General features: G+C 33.1%; 1 protein-coding gene across 1 annotated transcript in view; it reads left to right on the top strand.

Annotated features, from left to right (window-relative positions):
• Positions 1-20,440, top strand: part of FRY (FRY microtubule binding protein) — a 467,849-nt gene that overhangs the window by 301,626 nt on the left and 145,783 nt on the right. Inside the window, 4 exon segments of the mRNA XM_074303532.1 lie at positions 6,810-6,978; positions 8,983-9,075; positions 9,172-9,270; positions 12,322-12,423. Of these exon segments, the coding sequence (XP_074159633.1) occupies positions 6,810-6,978; positions 8,983-9,075; positions 9,172-9,270; positions 12,322-12,423 (463 nt within the window).

Here is a 20,440-nt window from a genome sequence, read left to right as displayed (position 1 = left end):
ATAGTTGCTCCAGGTCACACAGCTGGAAAGAAACTCCCCACCTCTTCAGATTTACAGCCTGTTATTCTTTGTACCACATCATGTTACCTTTGTATAATTAATATCCATATTGATGGCCTTAAAGTCCTCAAGAAAAGATTGAATCAGTTTAATTGAAGGAGATTGAGGTTTAGATATATGTCTATTTAGATATATTTCTATTCAAAATGGGTTACAACTTTTTAAAGCATTGAAGATTGAAAGTTGTTATTTAGAAAATGTGGAGTTGCTTTAGTGGAGTACTTCATTACACTCAAATTCTGAATAAATGAAAAGTTGCTATTTTCTTTTTGCCAGGCAGTCAATCCTTTCATTTCATAAAACTCTATAACTTCTTTGCAACAGCCCCAGAATAATTTTGTGTTATATTTACATTAGGTGTTAAGTAGCAAAGTTAGAAACCACTTCCATTTTCCTTTGTTTTGATGGATTATGTACCATGAGTATCAGTTACTGTAAGAAGGCCTCCCAGAGTTATTTTGCTTTCAAATTGCTTGTGGGTGTGGGCCAAGCCAGGCTAAGCCAGGAGCAGACCAAAACATCAGTCTTTCAACAGTAGTGGCAAGAGGAATTTGGACTAAATGATAATAGTTGATAATAATAGCTAGAATTTTACATAGTGATTTAAGGTTTGCAGAGTACATTATACAGATTAACTCATTTGATCCTCAAAGCAATCCTAAGCGATTAGCTCTCATTTTGGTGGTTTTGTTCTTGTTCAGTTGTTTAGTTGTGTCTGATTCTTCATAACCTTTTGGACCATATCACATGGCAAAGAAAATACTGGAGTAATTTGGCATTTCCTTCTAGAGTGGATTAAGGCAAACAAGTTAAAGTGTCTTGTCCAGAACTACATAGCTAATAAGTATCTAAGGTTGGATTTGAACTCAGCCCTCCCTTCTTCAGGCCCAGCACTCTATCCATTGAACCATCTAGCTCATTTTACAGATGATAAAATAGAATAAGAGAGAATAAGTGACTTGTATAAAGACACACAGCTAGTAATTTTATGAAGTAGGATTTAAATTCAGTTCTTCCTGACTTCATGTCCAGAAAAATTCTATCCAATGTACTACCTTTAAGGTTTGTTTTAACTCAATGATTCTATAAACTAAGAAAGAAAAAAAATTAATAGTTGATTAATAATAGTTATCAATAGAAAATAGAAATGCCATATTAATGAGATCTATTTTCACTAGTGGTTGGTAGCCCTAGGGAGGCAGTAGAAAAAATGATGGCTATGAAGTCAAAAAACTTGAATTCAAATCTCTTCCAACACTACCAATGTGGTAAGTCATTTGATTAGACCACAGTTCTTTATCTATTAAATGAGGAACCTGTTTTAAGTGCCTCTGAGTTTCCTTTGAACTCTAGAATTCTAATGATCCACCATGGTGCAAGCATTAAGTCCAGTTCTATTTGTAATTAGTAGTTCATGAATCGTTCATATTTAGGAGCTGTTTTAAGGTCTTCATAGTCATTTGTATAACCTTTACAAACTCCTGACTTACAATATTCTCATACTTAAATTGCTTGAAAGAATTAATACACTCTCCACTGGTCAAATAATTAACATTTATTAAAGATTAGCAAAGTTGCCCTTAAATCAGTTAAAGCAGTGATTTTTTAAGAATTAGTGCTTTACTTTCTTCTCTCTAGTAAAATCAGCTTCAGTGTTCATTTGATCATTTTCCAGAATAACAAATTTATCTGATGGAAAAAATAACCAGGGATAACTAGGCTCATTGCAGTTACATTCTCTCCTAAATAAGGTTATTTCCATGGTACATTTATCATTTTTCCCATAGTAAAGAGATTCTAGGATGTTATAGGGTTTTTTTTTTCTCTTAAACTTTAGTTACTTATAAGGATTATATATTTAGTCTAATAGGGTTTTAGCAGCATCTTGTCATTTTAATGGTGATAATGTTACTTCAGAAAAATTATCTTTGAGTGTAATTTGGAGATTGGGTTAAGCTTTTAAAAGCCATTTACATTGAGATTAAGTAACTATAGACTTTGATTAAAAGTGGTGTGCTTGAATTTGCATCAAATCCATTTAAATCGTGATTTAGATCACTTGTCCTGAAGCTCTCTGATTTTAAAAGTATATTATTGTTTGATATGAATTTAATAGATATTTCACAACATAGAGTTTGCCTTTTTAGTATATTTTATAAATTTCAAAGAAGAATTGTCCTTCATTCATATTGGTTTTAGGGTTGCATCAGAAAACTGAATCTGGTTTTCATTTCCTCAAGTGAATTGAACAAATCCTTGGAAAGATCTAGGGAAATGAGTTGCACCCCTATAAATAGCTTAATCATAGATATGTGAAAATGATGTTTCCACACTGTGTTGGAAAAGATATTTAAATTATTTTCAATTATAATATATTAGAAAAATATATTTATAATATAATAGGAAGCAGTGAGGTATATCCATAGAGAGTTGGTCACTGAGTCAGGGAAATCTCTGATACATATGAGTTTTTTGACTCTAGAGAAATCAATTAGCCTCTCAGTGCCCTAGCCAGTTTTTAAGACTTTCTATCACAGAATATGTAAGAATTAACTTTATCAGTAGTTCCTGATGCTGATGAAAGTACAGGGCCAGTTTTGTTGCAGGGATTTTTTTAACCTAAAATAATAAACTTATGGTATTATGGATATTACTCTTCAAAGATTAACAGTTTTTAGACAGAAGCATATATATTTTAAGCAAAAATTAAGTCAATTTTCATGTCAAGATTAAAAAAAAACTAGAAATATTTTACTAAATATTTCATTCTCTACTTCCTGCTTTTTCATCTTTTTCTTCCAAAACTATATAACTAGATGCTTTAATTCTCATTGAAATATTTTTTGTTCTGCCATACTTTGATGGATCTCTTATAGCTGTGAATGTTCTCCATCAGTATAGCTCCCAACTCTTCTCTGCCTTCTCATCTTTTTGTGTCATGTCCTTCCATTTGTACTCCATAAAGGAATCCAATAGCCTGGATATTTAACTGGTTCTTTTTATATCTCAGGGATATGGAAGGAGCACTGAAGTTACTCACACTTTATATCCCATTCTTTTTTTTAAAATTATAGCTTTTTTATTTACAAAATATATGCATAGGTAATTTTTCAGCATTGACAATTGCAAAACCTTTTGTTCTAATTTTTCTCCTCCTTCCCTCACCCCCTCCCCCAGATAGCAGGTTGACCAATACATGTTAAATATGTTAAAGTATGTGTTAAATACAACATATGTATACATGTCCAAGCAGTTATTTTGCTGCACAAAAAGAATCGGACTTTGAAATAGTGTACAATTAGCCTGTGAAAGAAATCCAAAATGCAGGTGGACAAAAATAGAGGGATTAGGAATTCTATGTAGTGGTTCATAGTCATCTCCCAGAGTTCTTTCACTGGGTGTAGCTGGTTCAGTTCATTACTGCTCTATTGGAACTGATTTGGTTCATCTCATTGTTGGAGAGGGCCGCATCCATCAGAATTGATCATCATACAGTATTGTTGAAGTCTATACTTATATCCAATTCTTAACACATGACTGTTCCATCTGCTTTTCCAATCATACACTTGACTTTATTTTAATATGACCTCTCACACCCATCACCATCCTTAATAATATTCTTCCAGTTCCTTATCTACACTCTGAGGCTTTCCATTATCTTTTGGAGTGGATGCATTTTAATTTCTCTGAGATCATAGAGTTTCAGAGCTTTTTATCCATCTGTCATCAGGAAGACAGTATTAATAATAGTGAGTCAGGATTCAAAGAAGTACTATTCAATCTTCCAAATGCCATGGATCTGGGATCTCATGAATCTGGCATTCATTCTCATTATGATTGTGGTTGTTCCATGTCATCATATCTGATGTGATTCTCCTGCCCCTGACATTTTGGAGGATGTAGTTGAAGTCTCTACACATTGCGGGAGTACCAGTGAATACTCCTTACCCCCCAAGATAGCATTCTGAATGCAGATACACTACCATACGTTGTGTTTATGTTCTATATTTCCGTTCTATTTAAAGCATAGCTCAGCCACATTATACATCTTTTTGTGGACTGTCTTAGGAACCCAAATAAAATTATTTTTATCAAAAGATATGTTGTTCTGAGATCCAAAACAAATTTAACCTTGTTTTCAGTAGCTATGAAGTAGCTAGATAGCGCAATGCATAGAAACTATAATTTGAATCCTTCCTCAGATATTCACTAGATAAACAATCCTGGACAAATTATTTAACCTCTCTGTGCCTCAGTTTCCTTCATTGTAAAATGGGGGAAATTTATAAAAACTTACCTCCCAGAGTTAGTATATCAAACAGTTAGCCTTAAGGCAGTATAAAAGTATAAAAACTTCACTTTTTTGACTTATTTTGATCACTGTATTTGTAATCCTAGGTATTTTATCTTATGCATTAAAAATGCAAATTCTTTTTTTATGCATGAGTAATTTTTTTATAACATTATCCCTTGTATTCATTTTTCCAAATTTTCCCCTCCACTCCCTCCACTCCCTCCCCCCATGACAGGCAATCCCATACATATTAAATGTGTTACAGTATAACCTAGATACAATATATGTGTGTAACTCCAATTTTCTTGTTGCACGGTAAGAATTGGATTCTGAAGGTATAAGTAACCTGGGTAGATAGACAGTAGTGCTAACAATTTACATTCAATTCCCAGTGTTCCTTCTCTGGGTGTAGTTATTTCTGTCCATCATTGATCAGCTGGAAGTGAGTTGGATCTTCTTTATGTTGAAGATATCCACTTCCATCAGAATACATCTTCATACAGTATCATTGTTGAAGTGTATAGTGATCTTCTGGTTCTGCTCATTTCACTCAGCATCAGTTGATGTAAGTCTCTCCAAGCCTCTCTGTATTCCTCCTGCTGGTCATTTCTTACAGAACAATAATATTCCATAACCTTCATATACCATAATTTACCCAACCATTCTCCAATTGATGGACATCCATTCAACTTCCAGTTTCTAGCTACAACAAAAAGAGCTGCCACAAACATTTTGGCACATACAGGTCCCTTTCCCATCTTTAGTATTTCTTTGGGATATAAGCCCAGTAGTAACACTGCTGGGTCAAAGGGTATTTTGATAACTTTTTGGGTATAGTTCCAGATTGCTCTCCAGAATGGCTGGATTCTTTCACAACTCCACCAACAATGTATCAGTGTCCCAGTTTTCCCACATCCCCTCTAACATTCATCGTTATTTGTTCCTGTCATCTTAGCCAATCTGACAGGTGTGTAGTGGTATCTCAGAGTTGTATTAATTTGCATTTCTCTGATCAGTAGTGATTTGGAACACTCTTTCATATGAGTGGAAATAGTTTCAATTTCTTCATCTGAGAATTATCTGTTCATATCCTTTGACCATTTATCAATTGGAGAATGGTTTGATTTCTCATAAATTAGGGTCAGTTCTCTATATATTTTGGAAATGAGACTTTATCAGAACTTTTAACTGTAAAAATATTTTCCCAATTTGTTACTTCCCTTCTAATCTTGTTTGAAAAATGCAAATTCTAATAAGGGATCATAGCATTCACCAAATCACTAAATGGTTCGTGACATATATAAGGTTAAGAACCTCCACCTCAGAGATTATGGTGCCACAAGATTTGCAGCAATGTGAGAATTTTAGTTAGATGTTTGTGTTGCCAAAAATAATAATAATAATAAGCCTTTGTACCTTGGAGCAACCTTGGAGTTCTTCAGAACGCTGGGCAGTTTCCCAAAGGCAGCTCAGCCTGCTGTCATGCTTCTTCCTGGTATATGCTCACAAAGATTACATAAGTATAAAATCTCATCATGGGTCATTTCAAAATTTTAATTTTGACCATGATATCATATAATAAGTTAAGAACATAGCTTAAGCCTATGAGCTTATGAGCTAATGTTCATAATTGTATCTTTTTGAATATGTACTACCTTTTTGAATATCAGCTACCAGGTAAGAAAAGTTACAAAAAATTTTCCTAAGATTATCTCTTTAAAACCTCTCAGAAATCCCTCTAATTCTAGTATTCCAGAATAATAGTCATTTTGTAAATAACTGTTGATTTGATTTTTTCAATTATAACATTTCCTATAATTTGAAAATAGATTCTTTAGCAATCAGTAGATTACATGTTTTTTAAAATTCAAATCTTGCAATTTTAGATAGCAATAAACTTTGACAGTGGCAACAAAATTCTTTAGGTATACATGTGCCCTGCTTACCTGCGCTCAGTTAATCAATGAACATTTCCTAATTGTTTCCCATATACCTGTTCTAGGCACTGAGGATACTAAAGTCAAAGTGAAACAGTCTTTGACCCCAAAAAGTTTATATTTCAATGCAAGACATTACAATCCATTTGCAAATTACAGTGATACTGAAACAACAGTGAAGATATATGAGTCTGGCCCACTATGGCATTTCTTACACTCTTAACAGCCCTGAAGTTTCAGTACTTTGAGATCCAAGACTGTAACTTCACTCAAATAAACAGTACTTTATTTCACACTCACCACAACCCTGCAAGCAAAAACCTAGCCATTTAGAAAGAGTACAGATAACATACATGTTAGATTAAATATAGTACAATAAAATGCAAAGGAAAATTGGATTTTTCATCAAATCCTGGTATTGCTTGAACTCTCTCTCCCTTAGATACTCTGAGGGAGGTCTGCATAAAAGTGATTTTCCTATCTGGGCTTGACCAAACGCATGTGTCTTTTACCTTCAGATTCCCTGCTGTGAAGAAAAAATTTATGGCAGAACTAAAAGAGCTCCGGCATAAAGAGCAGAGCCCATATGTAGTTCAAAGCATTATCAGTTTAATAATGGGTATGAAATTCTTTCGCATTAAAATGTATCCAGTGGAGGACTTTGAAGCTTCTCTTCAGTTCATGCAGGTGAGTACAGGTAGTAAGGCTAACATGGGATTGACTTTCATGAGTCCACTCCATCTCATTTTTTTTGTACTGTAAATTGGAAGCTTTGACTTCCCAATGTTAGTGGGAGGGAAATAAGGGACAGGGTATATAGAAAGAGACACTTAAATTCTACTTGAACACAGAGGTCTCTTTTCTCACTTACCTTGTTGGTGTGTTGTTTTTTACATTATACTATAAAGCAGGACAGTACATTGGCAGGTCCCATATATTAGTTATTGTTGTTTTTTCCTCCATCTCCAAATTCAATATATTTTCACTATCTTCTATGCCTAGAATTCTCACCCTTCTTATTTCTGTCTCTAGGCTTTCTCTAAGACCTAACCAAAATCCTCCCTACTACAGGAAATCTTTCCCCATTCTTAATTCAAGTGACCTCCTCCTATTGCTAATCTATAATTTATATGATATATCGCTTATTTACCCAGAGTTGTTTTCATATTGTTTTCCTCTTTAAATTATGAGCTCCTTGAGTGTATTCAGGAGCTGTTTTTGCCTTTTTTTAAATTTCCTTAGGGCTTCGTATAGTCTCAGTACCTAGTAGACCCTTAAGAAATGCCAGTTGACTTACTGACATAAGTCCCTTTCATAGATATTTGCCATTTGGTCTGGATGGAATTTAACTAGTTTAATATAATAATAATAATGTCTAATGATAATTAACATACTCTCTTATCCATGGTGTATATCTTTGAGAACGTCAAATGTAAGCAGAAAGAAATGGTTCTCATTCATACTATAAATAAGTAGTTGATAAGCATAGGATTTAAAAGAGTCCCATTAAGCTGTATGAGCTTAAATGTAGATAATGTCAAGTTTATCATGGTTTACTTGAGAAAAATTCTTGGTGGTGGGAATCTAGTTTAGTAAGCACTCATGAGATATAAAGAATAGAGTCTAAGTTTTATCGGGTTCTGCTACTGGCTTACTTTGGATGATAGTCAATATGTTGAAAGCTTGAGTTTTCCCAGCTACAGATGAAGAATATTACTCATACATGTACCAAGTGAACTTGGCTCTAACTTTGGGTCAAGTCTATGCGTGAGAATATTGGCATAAATACATAATATAAAATTATGGAAGGGCTACCAGACTTGCAGGAATCTTTATACTCCGTCTTATATAAGGAAAAGTTTTTAGCTCTCTTTGAGGATATTTGTATATGTCAGACAAATATTATTAAGTTACTGATAGATTTTGGTCTTTTTCAAATTTGGTCATTTCATTTCATCCAGTATTAGAAGTCATATAATGAAAGTATTTAAATGTCATAAATTTATATATGGATAATTTAAGATTTTATTTCTGTTTATACAATCCCTTGTAAAAACTGTACTTTTATTGTATGACTAAACTGGCGAGATGATAGAAGAGCAATATCCTATTGGTTATGGAGTCATGGGGGTTAGCCTCATAGAAAAGAAACTCAGATTGCTGAAAATCCATCATAGACATGTCCCATTGACCAGAAACAGATTGTGTGGGGGACAAAACAGACATCAGAACAGACAAAACAATGAGAATAAATATGTTAAAGGCCTCAGGACTCAAAATATAATATAATCTCCTATGCCTATGGATAAAATTTCATTCTGTTAAAATAATCTAAATATCCGTATTGGCAAAGGAACTGATAAGTGTATCCATTGCCATCAGAAGATTATTTCAGCATATAATATTGAAATAGGAGGAAGTAGAAATGATAAAATGGGTAGCATTGTCAAATTAGGATGAGATAATGCTGATTTTGTCCATTGTGACTGGCAGTTGGGTGATATTTTTCTTTTGAGCACCGAGATAAATAGTTTGGGAATAAATGAAGATTGATATCTTTATTGTGTGTAATCCTTTTTATAAATAACACATATCATATTGAGTTATAAACATTTTAGTCTTGTTTCATATCTTCATTCCAACTTTTAATTGCTTTTTTGTTTTGTTTTGTTATTCTGTTCTAATTCATAGGAGTGTGCACATTATTTTCTGGAAGTCAAAGACAAGGATATCAAGCATGCGTTAGCTGGTCTATTTGTTGAAATTCTCGTCCCTGTAGCAGCTGTGAGTTACATTTTTCTTTCAATGAATTTCTCAAAGTCAGAGAAGGAAAGTCAACATTTGGTTAATGATATTAATATACATATATCTTTCTTTCAGGCTGTTAAAAATGAAGTGAATGTCCCCTGCCTTAGAAATTTTGTTGAAAGCCTTTATGACACAACACTCGAACTTTCTTCAAGGAAGAAGCATTCCCTGGTTAGTAACCATGAGCAAGGAAAAAATTAAACCGCAAGGTATCCAAAACTAATGTTCCACAACAGAAATCTGTATAGGTAGGAGTACCATGGACTGTAGAATCTTGCTTCAACAAAGTCTAGTTTGGTACTTCACAGCAGGCATTTACATTGATTATCTTTTTTAGCTGCATAATTGCAATAAGGGGATTAGACAAGATGGTTTCTAAGATCCTTTCACCTTTATTATTCTCTGATATTAGTAAGGTTTGCTTCAAATCAAATTTTGCTTTTTTAAAAAAAAGGAACTTTGTTAATCAAAAGCTTCAGCTATTAAAAAACCATTTTTTTTCCTAACACACTAGATTTCCCACAAGTATGTCCTTGTTCTGACAAGCAAAGGAAAGACAGGGTAGAGAGGAATGGGGAAGCAGATAGTTGTGTGACATGAAAGATATAATGATCCTCAAAAAACAAGTTTGTAGAAGATTTGTAGGAATGTCTTCTATCCTTTAGGGCTGCTAAGGACTTTTTTGATTCTAGATCCCTCTCAAAGCTTTATAGAATTTCAGCAGCTATATTTTTGGTAGTAGAGTGGTTGATGAGTTAATGACAGCCTAAAGATATTCTAAAGTCCAATTGGTAAAATATTGACCAATTTTCCATTAACAACATACATCTTATAGTAGCATATTTTCCTCCAACTTCAAATAATATATCATTTTATTTTGATTTCTTTTGGCTTTAACTTACTTCATATCATGGTAAAAAACTGATTCAGTGAAATAAGGAGTACAGTGGCCCTTGTTTATTCTTTGGGTGGCCTTCCACTAACCTTTCTGCCAGCATCTCCCTCAGGGGCTCTGGGTATCTAGGTGCGTGCTGGACAAACACATACTGCTTCTGTTTATGTTGATATAAGCAGAGTCTTCTTGTAGCAACATTTGCTATGGTTATTGATGAAATAACATTCCTTTTGGGAAGTTCACTTAATTACGGTAAGTTTGCATGCAGAAAAACCCACACACACCTACATTCAAGACAGAAACCTAGTGAATACTAGCAGATGTTTCTAGGGAAATGGGCCAGTGACTACTTTTTATAAACAAGGTTGCATGCATACTTTATTTTCTGTGGTTTGGGAGAATAGTATATGGCTTTTTTTTTTCAAAATTCAGTCTTAGAAATTATTTAAAATGCTAAATTAAGTTTCCATATTGTTAGATAAATTATTTTATTATTCTTATTATAGATACTTTAATATTTTAATACTCCATTCCTCAGGAAAACACAATTTTAGTTTTAACTGTTTAGTCCCTTATATAATCTTGTATAAATTATACAATTTCATTTTAAATGAAATTGTTATAAACTTTCATTTTCAAAAATACTCATTAAATACCTAACTGTACATGGCATTGTACTAGGCCCTGTACAAAAGAACCATGTGTGTATAATTCCTCCCCTCCAGAAAGCTAAAATCTAAGATAGATTAGATTTTTTTTGCTATTTTTAATATATTATACTAACCCAATATTTGTAGGTTGGCAGTATGGCCTAGTGAAACTAATAGTGAATTAGAGATTTCCTCTCTTAGCTATTGTCCCTTGTTTTTTTATGTGACCTTTGCCAAATAGTACTAGAAAAGGCCCTAGGATTGAAGGTAGAGAACCTAGATTCACATCTTAAATCTAGCACTGATACAGTATTACCTGCATTGCCATGATCAAGTAACTTTACTTTGCTGGGTAGCTATAAAACAAAGTTCCTGGGACAGTTAGGTGGCTCAGAGAATAGAGCACCAGCCCCGAAGTCAGGAGGACCTGAGTTCAAATGTGGCCTCAGACACTTAACATTTCCTAGCTGTGTGACCCTGGGCAAGTCACTTAACCCCAATTGCCTCAGGAAAAAAAAAAAAGGAAAGGAAAGGAAAGAAAAAAAAAAAAGGAAAAGAAAAAAAGTTCCTCCCAGCTCTAAATCAGATTTTATCATTTAACCTTTTAGAATATTCATTTCTTCATTTGTAAAATGAGGCAGCTAGAATAAATGTGAGGTTCTGTCCACTTCTTAAATTCTGCAATTCTGAATAGGGCATGTCCTTTGAGTTGGTTTTCTAGCATTATGATAAAGTTTTTGCGGGTTTTTTTTGCTGGTCTCCATGAACTAGATTTTATGAATTTTTAGGATTACTGGTTGGAGTTAGAATTATATTCACTGACCTTTAAATAAAAGTTAGCTAACTTTTATATAAAGGATTAAACCTGTGAATTTGCTTTCATTGGTGCACATTCTAACCAGTTGAGATATTGACATTTAGGAAAAGTAGACCCACCAATAACTGATGGATGAAGTTATTTACATGTTGCAACTTTAGAAGAGACTTTAAGGCAGAATGAAGGAAATTTTTAAAATGATCTGGTAGTCAGTCAAAACATGTATTAAGTATCCATTATGATGTTTATTAGGCAGTAGATTGAGACATAAAAATATAATTATATATATATATACACATATATGTATGTATATGTATATATATGTTTTTCTTGTAATAGTAAAAAAATCAAACAGCATTTTAATATTTACAAAATGCTTTAAAATATTATTTTATATTCATAATACCCCTAAAAGATACCTGTTATTATTATCCACATTTTATAGTTGAAAAAACTGAAGCAAACTGGTTAAATGACTTATCTAGGATCACATAGTCAGTAAATTTATGAGGTTGAATTTAAACTTAGATTTTCTTGATTTTAACTTCTAGTTACCTCACCACTTAGCTGCCTGTGTTCAGATTTTGTCTCTTTTGCTATAATGGTATTTCTTTTTTTTTTCATAATTTAATTATGAAATTCTTTTATTGCCTTTCATCAAAATGCTGTGTTCCATTTGTTCCCACAATCTCTGTAGAGGAACATTGTTTTTTTATGTTCTGTTTATGCAATAAAATGTTTATTTTGGCTGACACTAGTCATGGGAGAAAAAGTTATTTTAATAGTTCTAGGGAAACTTAGTTACCTGGTTTGTTGAAATATAAATAATCTTGTGATGTCTTCTTTTTCTTCCTATTTAGGCTTTGTACCCTCTGGTGACGTGCCTGCTGTGTGTCAGTCAGAAGCAATTCTTCCTAAACAGATGGCATGTTTTTCTCAACAACTGCTTATCCAATCTTAAAGTTAGTATTTCACTTTCAAAAAAATCCTTTTAGCAAATTTATGTTTCTGGGATGAGATTCTAATGTAATCTAGTGTTTCTGAGGATATAAATGAATATTTAAATGAATGAAAAAATATATATTAAGTGCTTACTATGTGCCAAGTTTTATGCTAAGCACTGAACATACAAATAGAAAAGCTTTGCAGGACCTTGCTCTCTGGAGGCAGACAACAGGTAAATGGAGAGATTTCATGGATTTTTTGATGCAGCAGCAAAGTAAATAGTAATGTATATTTCCACTATATAAGCTTGTATCTACTTCTGACATTGGTCAATTTGATAGTGTTAAGGACTTAAGGGTTGAGAATTTTCTTTTCCCAATCTTAAGTAGCAGTGGAAAGCAGAGGATATATCCCCTATAGAAACAATTGCCATGTATTATCCCCTCATTATTATTATTCCTTCCATGATGTCTACAGGGGCTGGGCTGGAGGCTAGGCCAGTGGGTTAAGAGGGAGGAGTGTCCAAGGAGTAGACTGCTTTTCTTAAAGCATTTTAAATTTTCTGTCATTGGGGAAACATTATTCTGGATTACTTGGATTTTTAGCAAAATGTAAATTAGAGAAGTTTTAAAAATTGTGAAAATTTTCTTTAAAATTTAAAACAAAAAACTATTAAATAACCATATAAAATTGCAAGTGGTACCCATGTAAATCAAGTTATGATTATGTTATCCCTAGCTTTTCTTTAAGACACATGACTTTTAAACATATGAACTGGTTTTAGAAGCATTTAGTGTTGAAGGGGAAATATGCCATGAGCATCCATACTCTGTCTTTTACATGTATATATCTTGCAACCTGAGTTTCAAGAGCACCATTCTTTAACTTATGGGAAGGGAAGAGAAGGGAAAGAAAAGAACATTTTTAAGTACCTTCTATGAGTCAAACACTGTCCTACATATTTTGCAAATGTTATTTCATTTTGATGCTAACAATCATCTGAGGTGTTATTATTATCCTAATTTCATAGCTGAGAAAACCTAGATAGATAAAAATTAAGTAATTTGTCCAAGGGTTTTTTTTTGTTTGTTTATTTGTTTATTCAATTGTTTTTCATGTCTGACTCTTTTTGACCCTATTTGAGGTTTTTTGGGCAAAAATACTGAAGTGGTATGTAATCTTCTTCTCTAGCTCCTTTTATAGATGAAGAAACTGAGACAAACAGGGCTAAGTGACTTGCCCAAGGGTCACAGCTAGGTGTCTGAGATTGGGTATAAATTCTAGTTTTCCTTACTTAAAACCCAGTTCTCTACCCATTCTTCCACCTAATAACTAAAGTTAGACTAGATATATTTTGTGAAATCAGAGTATGAATGATATGTATCTATGGGACTTTAGGCTTAGTTACTTCCAGTCTCAGAGGGGCTAGCCCTAGAATGAGACAGAGTTGTCTGTCATGGAAAATTCTCCCTCTGGCACATATTGGACACGTGACTCTAGCAAGTCTTAACCCCCACTGCCTGCAGGCCACTCTCTGACACTGTAAGTTACAGAAGAATTGGCTACTTACACTGGCAGAAGGAATTTTTACACCTAGATAAAATCTGATGAAATCACAAATCCAGACTATGCTTTTGATGAGTTGATCTTACAAGTGATACAGCCATACTGATTTAGAAAACAGTTTATACCCTTTTTAGGAAGCAACTTCAGAGTTCAGTATACCACACGCCTGAAGTTTGTACCTTTACTGATGCTCAAATAAACTAGAGGGTCATTGATGTTAGATTTTATGGGTAGAAATATAATTAGTATTTGACACTAGTAAACATAAGCGCTACTACATTGAACACCATCATATAGGAAAGGTTCTCTATAGAAATAATGTTACAGGGTTCCTAACTCCATTCTATGCATTGAATTCTACCAGTTTTGAAGATTCTTTTTTTAAAAATAGCAATTTTGAGACATTTTTGAGAGAGAATGGCTACCTTTCAAACATTATGGGTATTCAAAATCATCCCTCATTCACTTTTGAATATTTCTTCTATCAGTTTTTCTAAACTTGAAACTACTTACATTTTTAGAGGATATTACCTTTTTTCTGTAAAATTTCATAATTCACCAATGCCACATAAAATACAATTCCTTTTATGGTAACTAAAGCTTTCTCATTCCATTTTAAAGGATTATTTGCTAGCTCTGATATTCTGGGATTGATTTTAATCTTAGATTCTATCCCTGTCAGCCATCATCCTTCTGACTGAAAAATCCTACTAAGTGATGATGGTTTCTGTGATAATGGTGAATATTTCAAGTGCTTTCAGTGTTGTTTGAAGCATTATAATCGTCAGGACGTATAAGTAAGAATTGTAAAAAGCATCCTATTTAAAAGCAGCCAAAAAGTCTGATGGGCAAAGTTCTAAGTCCCAATTGATGTGTGTATTTTGTTGGTCAGTTGCTTTTTCAGTCATGCCTGACTCTGTTTCCCCATTGGAGTTTTATTGGAAAAGAAAATAGAGTTGTTTACTATTACCTTGTCTAAGCCATTTTGCAGATGAGTTGCCCAGGCTGAATTTGAACTCGGGTTTTCCTAACTCCACTGTGCCACCAAACTACCCTGATATGTACATGACATGTTGGTTATGTTTGTCATAGGATTCCTCAGAGAAATTTTGACTCCTCCTTTGATGTGATTATTTAAAATATGATTAATTTAAGTCTAGGAAAGTAGATTGTTCATAATTAAAATTCCGTTTTCAGAGTATTGGCCAAGAGAGCTTAACAGTTCCTTCCTGTCACTGTTATGTGTGGTTCTTTGAAGATATTCCCAATTTATTTTCCTGGCTACATTCTATTTGAGGCAATTATACACAGCTTTTTGAGAATCTCCTAGGCCTAAAATACCTTCCAGGAAGAAATGACAGAACTTGGTGCCAGATTAGAAGTAAAGGATTAAGGAGACTGAAAAATTCAAGGTGATTCCAAAGTTTCTTGGTATTTCATATTTTTAAACTAATTATTATAATTAACTTCAAAGTGTTTAAAAATTTGAGGTTATAAAACAATATTAAAATGACATTATTATAATCATAATGGCAGCTAGGTAGCATAGCTGATAGGGCACTGCACCTGGAGTCAGGAAAATTTGAATTTAAATTCAACCTCAGACATTTATTAGCTTCATAATTCTAGTCAAGTCATTCAGCCTCTGTATGCCTCAGTTTCTTATCAGTAAAATGATGAGAGTGATACCACTGACCTCCCAGTGAGAACTATAGAAGATAATATTTGTATACTATTTTGCAAACCTTATAGGATTATATAAGTACTAGCTGTTAGTGATTTAGGGAAAATAATAGCCAGCATCAGTGGCAACATAATATATTTGTCATTTTTAGTAGTACATAAACTTTGCATTTCCAAAGGTGACAATGACATTCTTTCCCAGGAATTGATGGCCATCAATTTCCTAGAATTTTTGAATTTCATCCTATTCAGTTGGTTGTAAGGCATGTGGATGTGTTTGCACATGCTCCTGTGGTTGTTTTAAGACACTATAATTTTCACAGAGTGGTTAAGATTAATTACACTATTTTGGCACTTGCTATGATTATATCCTGGTCTGTGTTAGAAAAATTGTCTTTAAGAACTCTTAACTATGAATTGGTATAAAAGGCTCACTGCATACTCCAAGGTGAACGTCATTTATTTTCTTCAAACTAGCTATGGATAGATATAGCCAAGGAACTGAACTTCTCCCAGTGTTTTTAATAAAATGTCTTCCAGGATTAGCAACCATTATATTGTCACCACTTTTAAATATTTGATTATTGTGGAATTTGTTTTATCTACTGACAGCACAATCACAAGTTGCAGGATGAGGGCATTTTTCTTAGTGTTGGCATATAATGTAGGTGGTGAACAAATGCTTGATTGATCGATTAGTTTCTCTTCTCTTAAGTTACTCTATTATCTTTTCCACTTAAAAGATTTGTCTTTCCAATTTCTTTTTATACACAAACAGAAAACAATAATTTTGCTTAATAGAAAAAATAAGAGGTGGGAATGGAAAAGGATAATTCATAGTGTTGGCTTTTTAAAGTTATCCACTTAGAGGTAATTTGTGAAGGTAGGGGAAAATGTTATACTGAACACAATTTTAATGTTGTTGAGGAGTTTTCTTTAATTTATTATAAATCTTAGGATCAAATTCTATCAGGTCGGTTTATTATTATGACCAAAAATACATGATAATTCTGAGAATGATCAAAAGCAATTTAGGAACTAGAGAAACCTAATTTTACTTTTTTTGCTGATTGTTTATAGATCTGAAATACAATATGTAGTTTTGGTCACTGCACCTACAGAACAACTCAGAGAAATTAGAAAAGTTCAGAGGAGGATAACTAAACCATCAAAAGGATGAAAAAGATACAATATGAAAAACAAAAAATATTTAAAACTCCCATCTGGAATGATGAAGACAGAGAAAGGATGAACATGAAAGGTTTATACAGCAATCATGATCCAAACCTCAGAATTTTGTAAAATTGCACAAGCTTTTTTTGTTTATTTATTTTGGGTTTTTTTTCTTTAAATCCACAATACTAAGCATCTAATATTTCTTCAGGATAGTTCTAGTCTCTGTTGTGACTACAAAAGACATATAAAACACAGTTCCTATCTTCAAGCAACTCACAGCCCCACTAGGAAGGAAACATATAAATAAAATAGATAATGGTATGACAGTATACACTTGTATCAGAGGATGATGAGTGGAACTGACAAGGATAGGAATTTAGCTATATAGCCATTAAGAGCTTTTATATTTAGCTATATATGAGCTGGCATCCTCATGAACCTTGAAGCAGGTAGTTTGAGAAAAGTTAAAGGAATAAAGTAATAAATTTATAGATTCACTACCACAAAGCTAAAAATATAGAAACTTCCAAAGTGAGGGATAGTACTCTATCTCTTACTTAAAAATAATCCAGAAGCCAACAGGAATTTTAAAACAGATTATATTTTTAAATAGTCATGAATGTAGGGGGGAAATGTCCATAACTTCTTATATGTTTATAAATACTTAGCAAGGAAGGAATCACTGGCAAAAAAAAAAAAAGCCTTTGAAAGTGTTTTTTCTTCCCCGATTAGTCTTTTAAAAAATTTTCCTGATTATCTTTATAGATTAACACTTTATAGAATTTGGAGCCCAAATGATCATTTCTTAAGGCTTTACCAAACCCAGCCCATTCTCCGTGTTCTTCATTCCACATGCTGCCCTCCACCCTCCTGGATAATCATTGACTTCAGCATTCACAGAACAATATGCACAGTGTTAGAATTCTGAATGTTTGACTTTGGCAGTCATCTTTGGTTTATTCAGTGTGGGCAAGGCATCTAGGTGGTAAATTGAAATATAGCAGTATATAAGTGTACTTTACAGTAAAGATCTCCAGCTTTCAAAGTAAACAGCAGATCTCAACCTGAACATTAATTTTCTATCAATGGCTTAGTTTATCCACAGGACTTGTCTGTCAACAACATACTGCTGTTATAGAACAAATGCATATTCTTGAATATTAACACTTAATTATTTTAGCCAGTCTTTCAGCAGTAATATTCCATAGAAAGTAATGAGAAATACAGAATTAAAGGAGCAATCCTTTAATAAGATGTCTGGGTAAAGTTATTCACCAGTTTCTTTGGTTCTATTCTTTATTTTCTGCCTAAGAATTGAGCAGGTAAGAGATTGTGAAAACCACAGTGAACGAAACAGTCTGCCATAAATATTATGACAAATTCTAAAAGAGTAGAATTTGCACTAGTGCTTCATTATTTGAATAATATTTATGAAGTATTCTCACTGACATAATGCCCTAGGCACAACTGCCTGCCTGCCCACCTTTCTTTCACAATTTATGACACTGGGGCAGTTTTCCAAACCACCACAATATTAAAGAATTTAATATTAATTTTTGTCCACTGAGAAATTGCTTTTTTTGAAAAAAAAAATCTTCTAGGATAAGAAATCTTTTACCCCTTCTCCTTAATGACGAAATAAATAGGGATAATGATACAACTCTTCCTCATCTACATAAAGATGAAATTGATATCTGTAAATAGGATATCTACTTTGAATTGTTGCCTCCATAGTAGTGATGGCTTACTTTGAATGATTCAATCTCTCATCCTACCTCATTGGTGATGAAGATAATTATACTTTTCATTTTATCAGACTTTTCTCCCAGACTTGATACTGATTCCTTTTATTCTCCAAGGTTTTCTGTCAAAAAGAAATGAAACAGAATGTTAGACCTAGAGTCAGGAAATCCTCAATTCAAATATGTCCTCAAGTGCTCAGATGAACCATCTTGAAGGCAAACCTCTATGTGCTTCAGTTTCCTCATCTATAAAATGGGGATAATAGTAGCACCTAATTCTCAAGGTCATTATAAGGATCAAATAAGATAATAATAGTAATACACTTAGCACAGTATAAGCACCATACAGCCTAAGTACATATAAATAAATAGATCATTGTAATGAATGTTAGCTATCATAATTATTTTTAAAAATAAATAACATGTGGGATGTAATGGAACAGGTACATTATGGTGAGCATGAACAAATTGCCCCCCATTACCAATGAGAAATGGTTCAAGATTAGGAATATAAATAATAGCTTAAGTCATACACTAAAAAAAATATGATTAGAAGGGAAAGAAATATCCACATGTCACAGGAGGAAGAGGTAATTGAGAGATAACTTCTACATTGATCTTTTCACAAAGTTAAGAAGCGTAAAGGAAGATACCCCATCCCCAACCCTTTGGGCAAACTCTCTGTGGGGAATGTATGGGAGAACACAAATAAGATTGATATAGGATGAGAAGACATAATGGGTTAAAGTACTTAACTTTGGAAGGAGTCCCTACATGACTAAAATCAAACATACTGAAGTCTTGATACTCTCTGTAAAATAGTGAAGAACAAATATGATTCATCCCATTTTTTTAAAAATTAAGGAAACTGAGATACAGGCTTGGGAATTATTTCCTTTGCTTCATGGCCAGTGTCAAAGCTTGAATCAAGTTCTACTTATTTCTAGTTCAGTAATTATTGCATTAGACTGGAATTTGTGTTGCTGAATATTGCCTATTCTTCCTCATTTAACATAAATTTCAGTTTGCCATTTGCAAATTGTGCTTTGTTGTACCCATATAATAATATGACAATAAGTTGATGAATTCATATATGAATGGATGACTTTTACCAGTGAGTAGACGTAGGAAGAATAGATTACAAGTTGCATTTAGGAGAACCATATGAATAAATGTATTAAAACATGCCCATTTTTATAATATTTTATATCCTTTTTAAAAGATATCCTTCAGTGACATAGTGTTCAGTATTTCAAATTAATTTCCCAGATATTGGATTCTTTCTGATTTGACATTAACTCTCTTTCTAACCCTGAGAGAATCTCATATTCCCTCTTTCTGTTGACATATGTCAAAAAGGAAATAGAAATGAGTACTTCAAAGTGGTTTTATGAATTCCAATTAAATAGTGTTAATTAGATGGATCAAAGGTAAATGCTTAGTGATTCAAAAGATATGGATTATTATCTATAGAAACTTCACATAGCCAACAGTTGAATATGAGTTTTTCAGAATTGCCCCAAGGCAATTTCTGACAATTCCAAAACAAAATATATCTCATGAAACAAAGTAAAAGACAAATATAAAATTTTGGTAAATTAATGTAAAATCAAAGAAGTGGAAGAAAAAGAAAGGTTATAGACATTATGGGTACAAGAAGTATATCAAACTTGGTTACTGGTGAGAAATAGAACTAGTCAGGAGGTTTTTCAGTCGTGCTCTTGAATTTATTTGCATAGTAACCAAGGGCATTTGGGGAGATAGAAAGGAATCTCCCTATAATAGAGTTTTGCTCATTGGAGTACCTGAAATGATCTGAAAAAGACTCAGGATAGTAACAGACATGATAGGAGTAGAAAGAAAGGTG

Source organism: Sminthopsis crassicaudata, chromosome 3, assembly GCF_048593235.1.
Source record: "Sminthopsis crassicaudata isolate SCR6 chromosome 3, ASM4859323v1, whole genome shotgun sequence".
Lineage (NCBI taxonomy): Eukaryota > Metazoa > Chordata > Mammalia > Dasyuromorphia > Dasyuridae > Sminthopsis > Sminthopsis crassicaudata.
The sequence above is the reverse complement of the archived record's forward strand: the minus strand, read 5'-3'. Positions and strand labels throughout refer to the sequence as shown.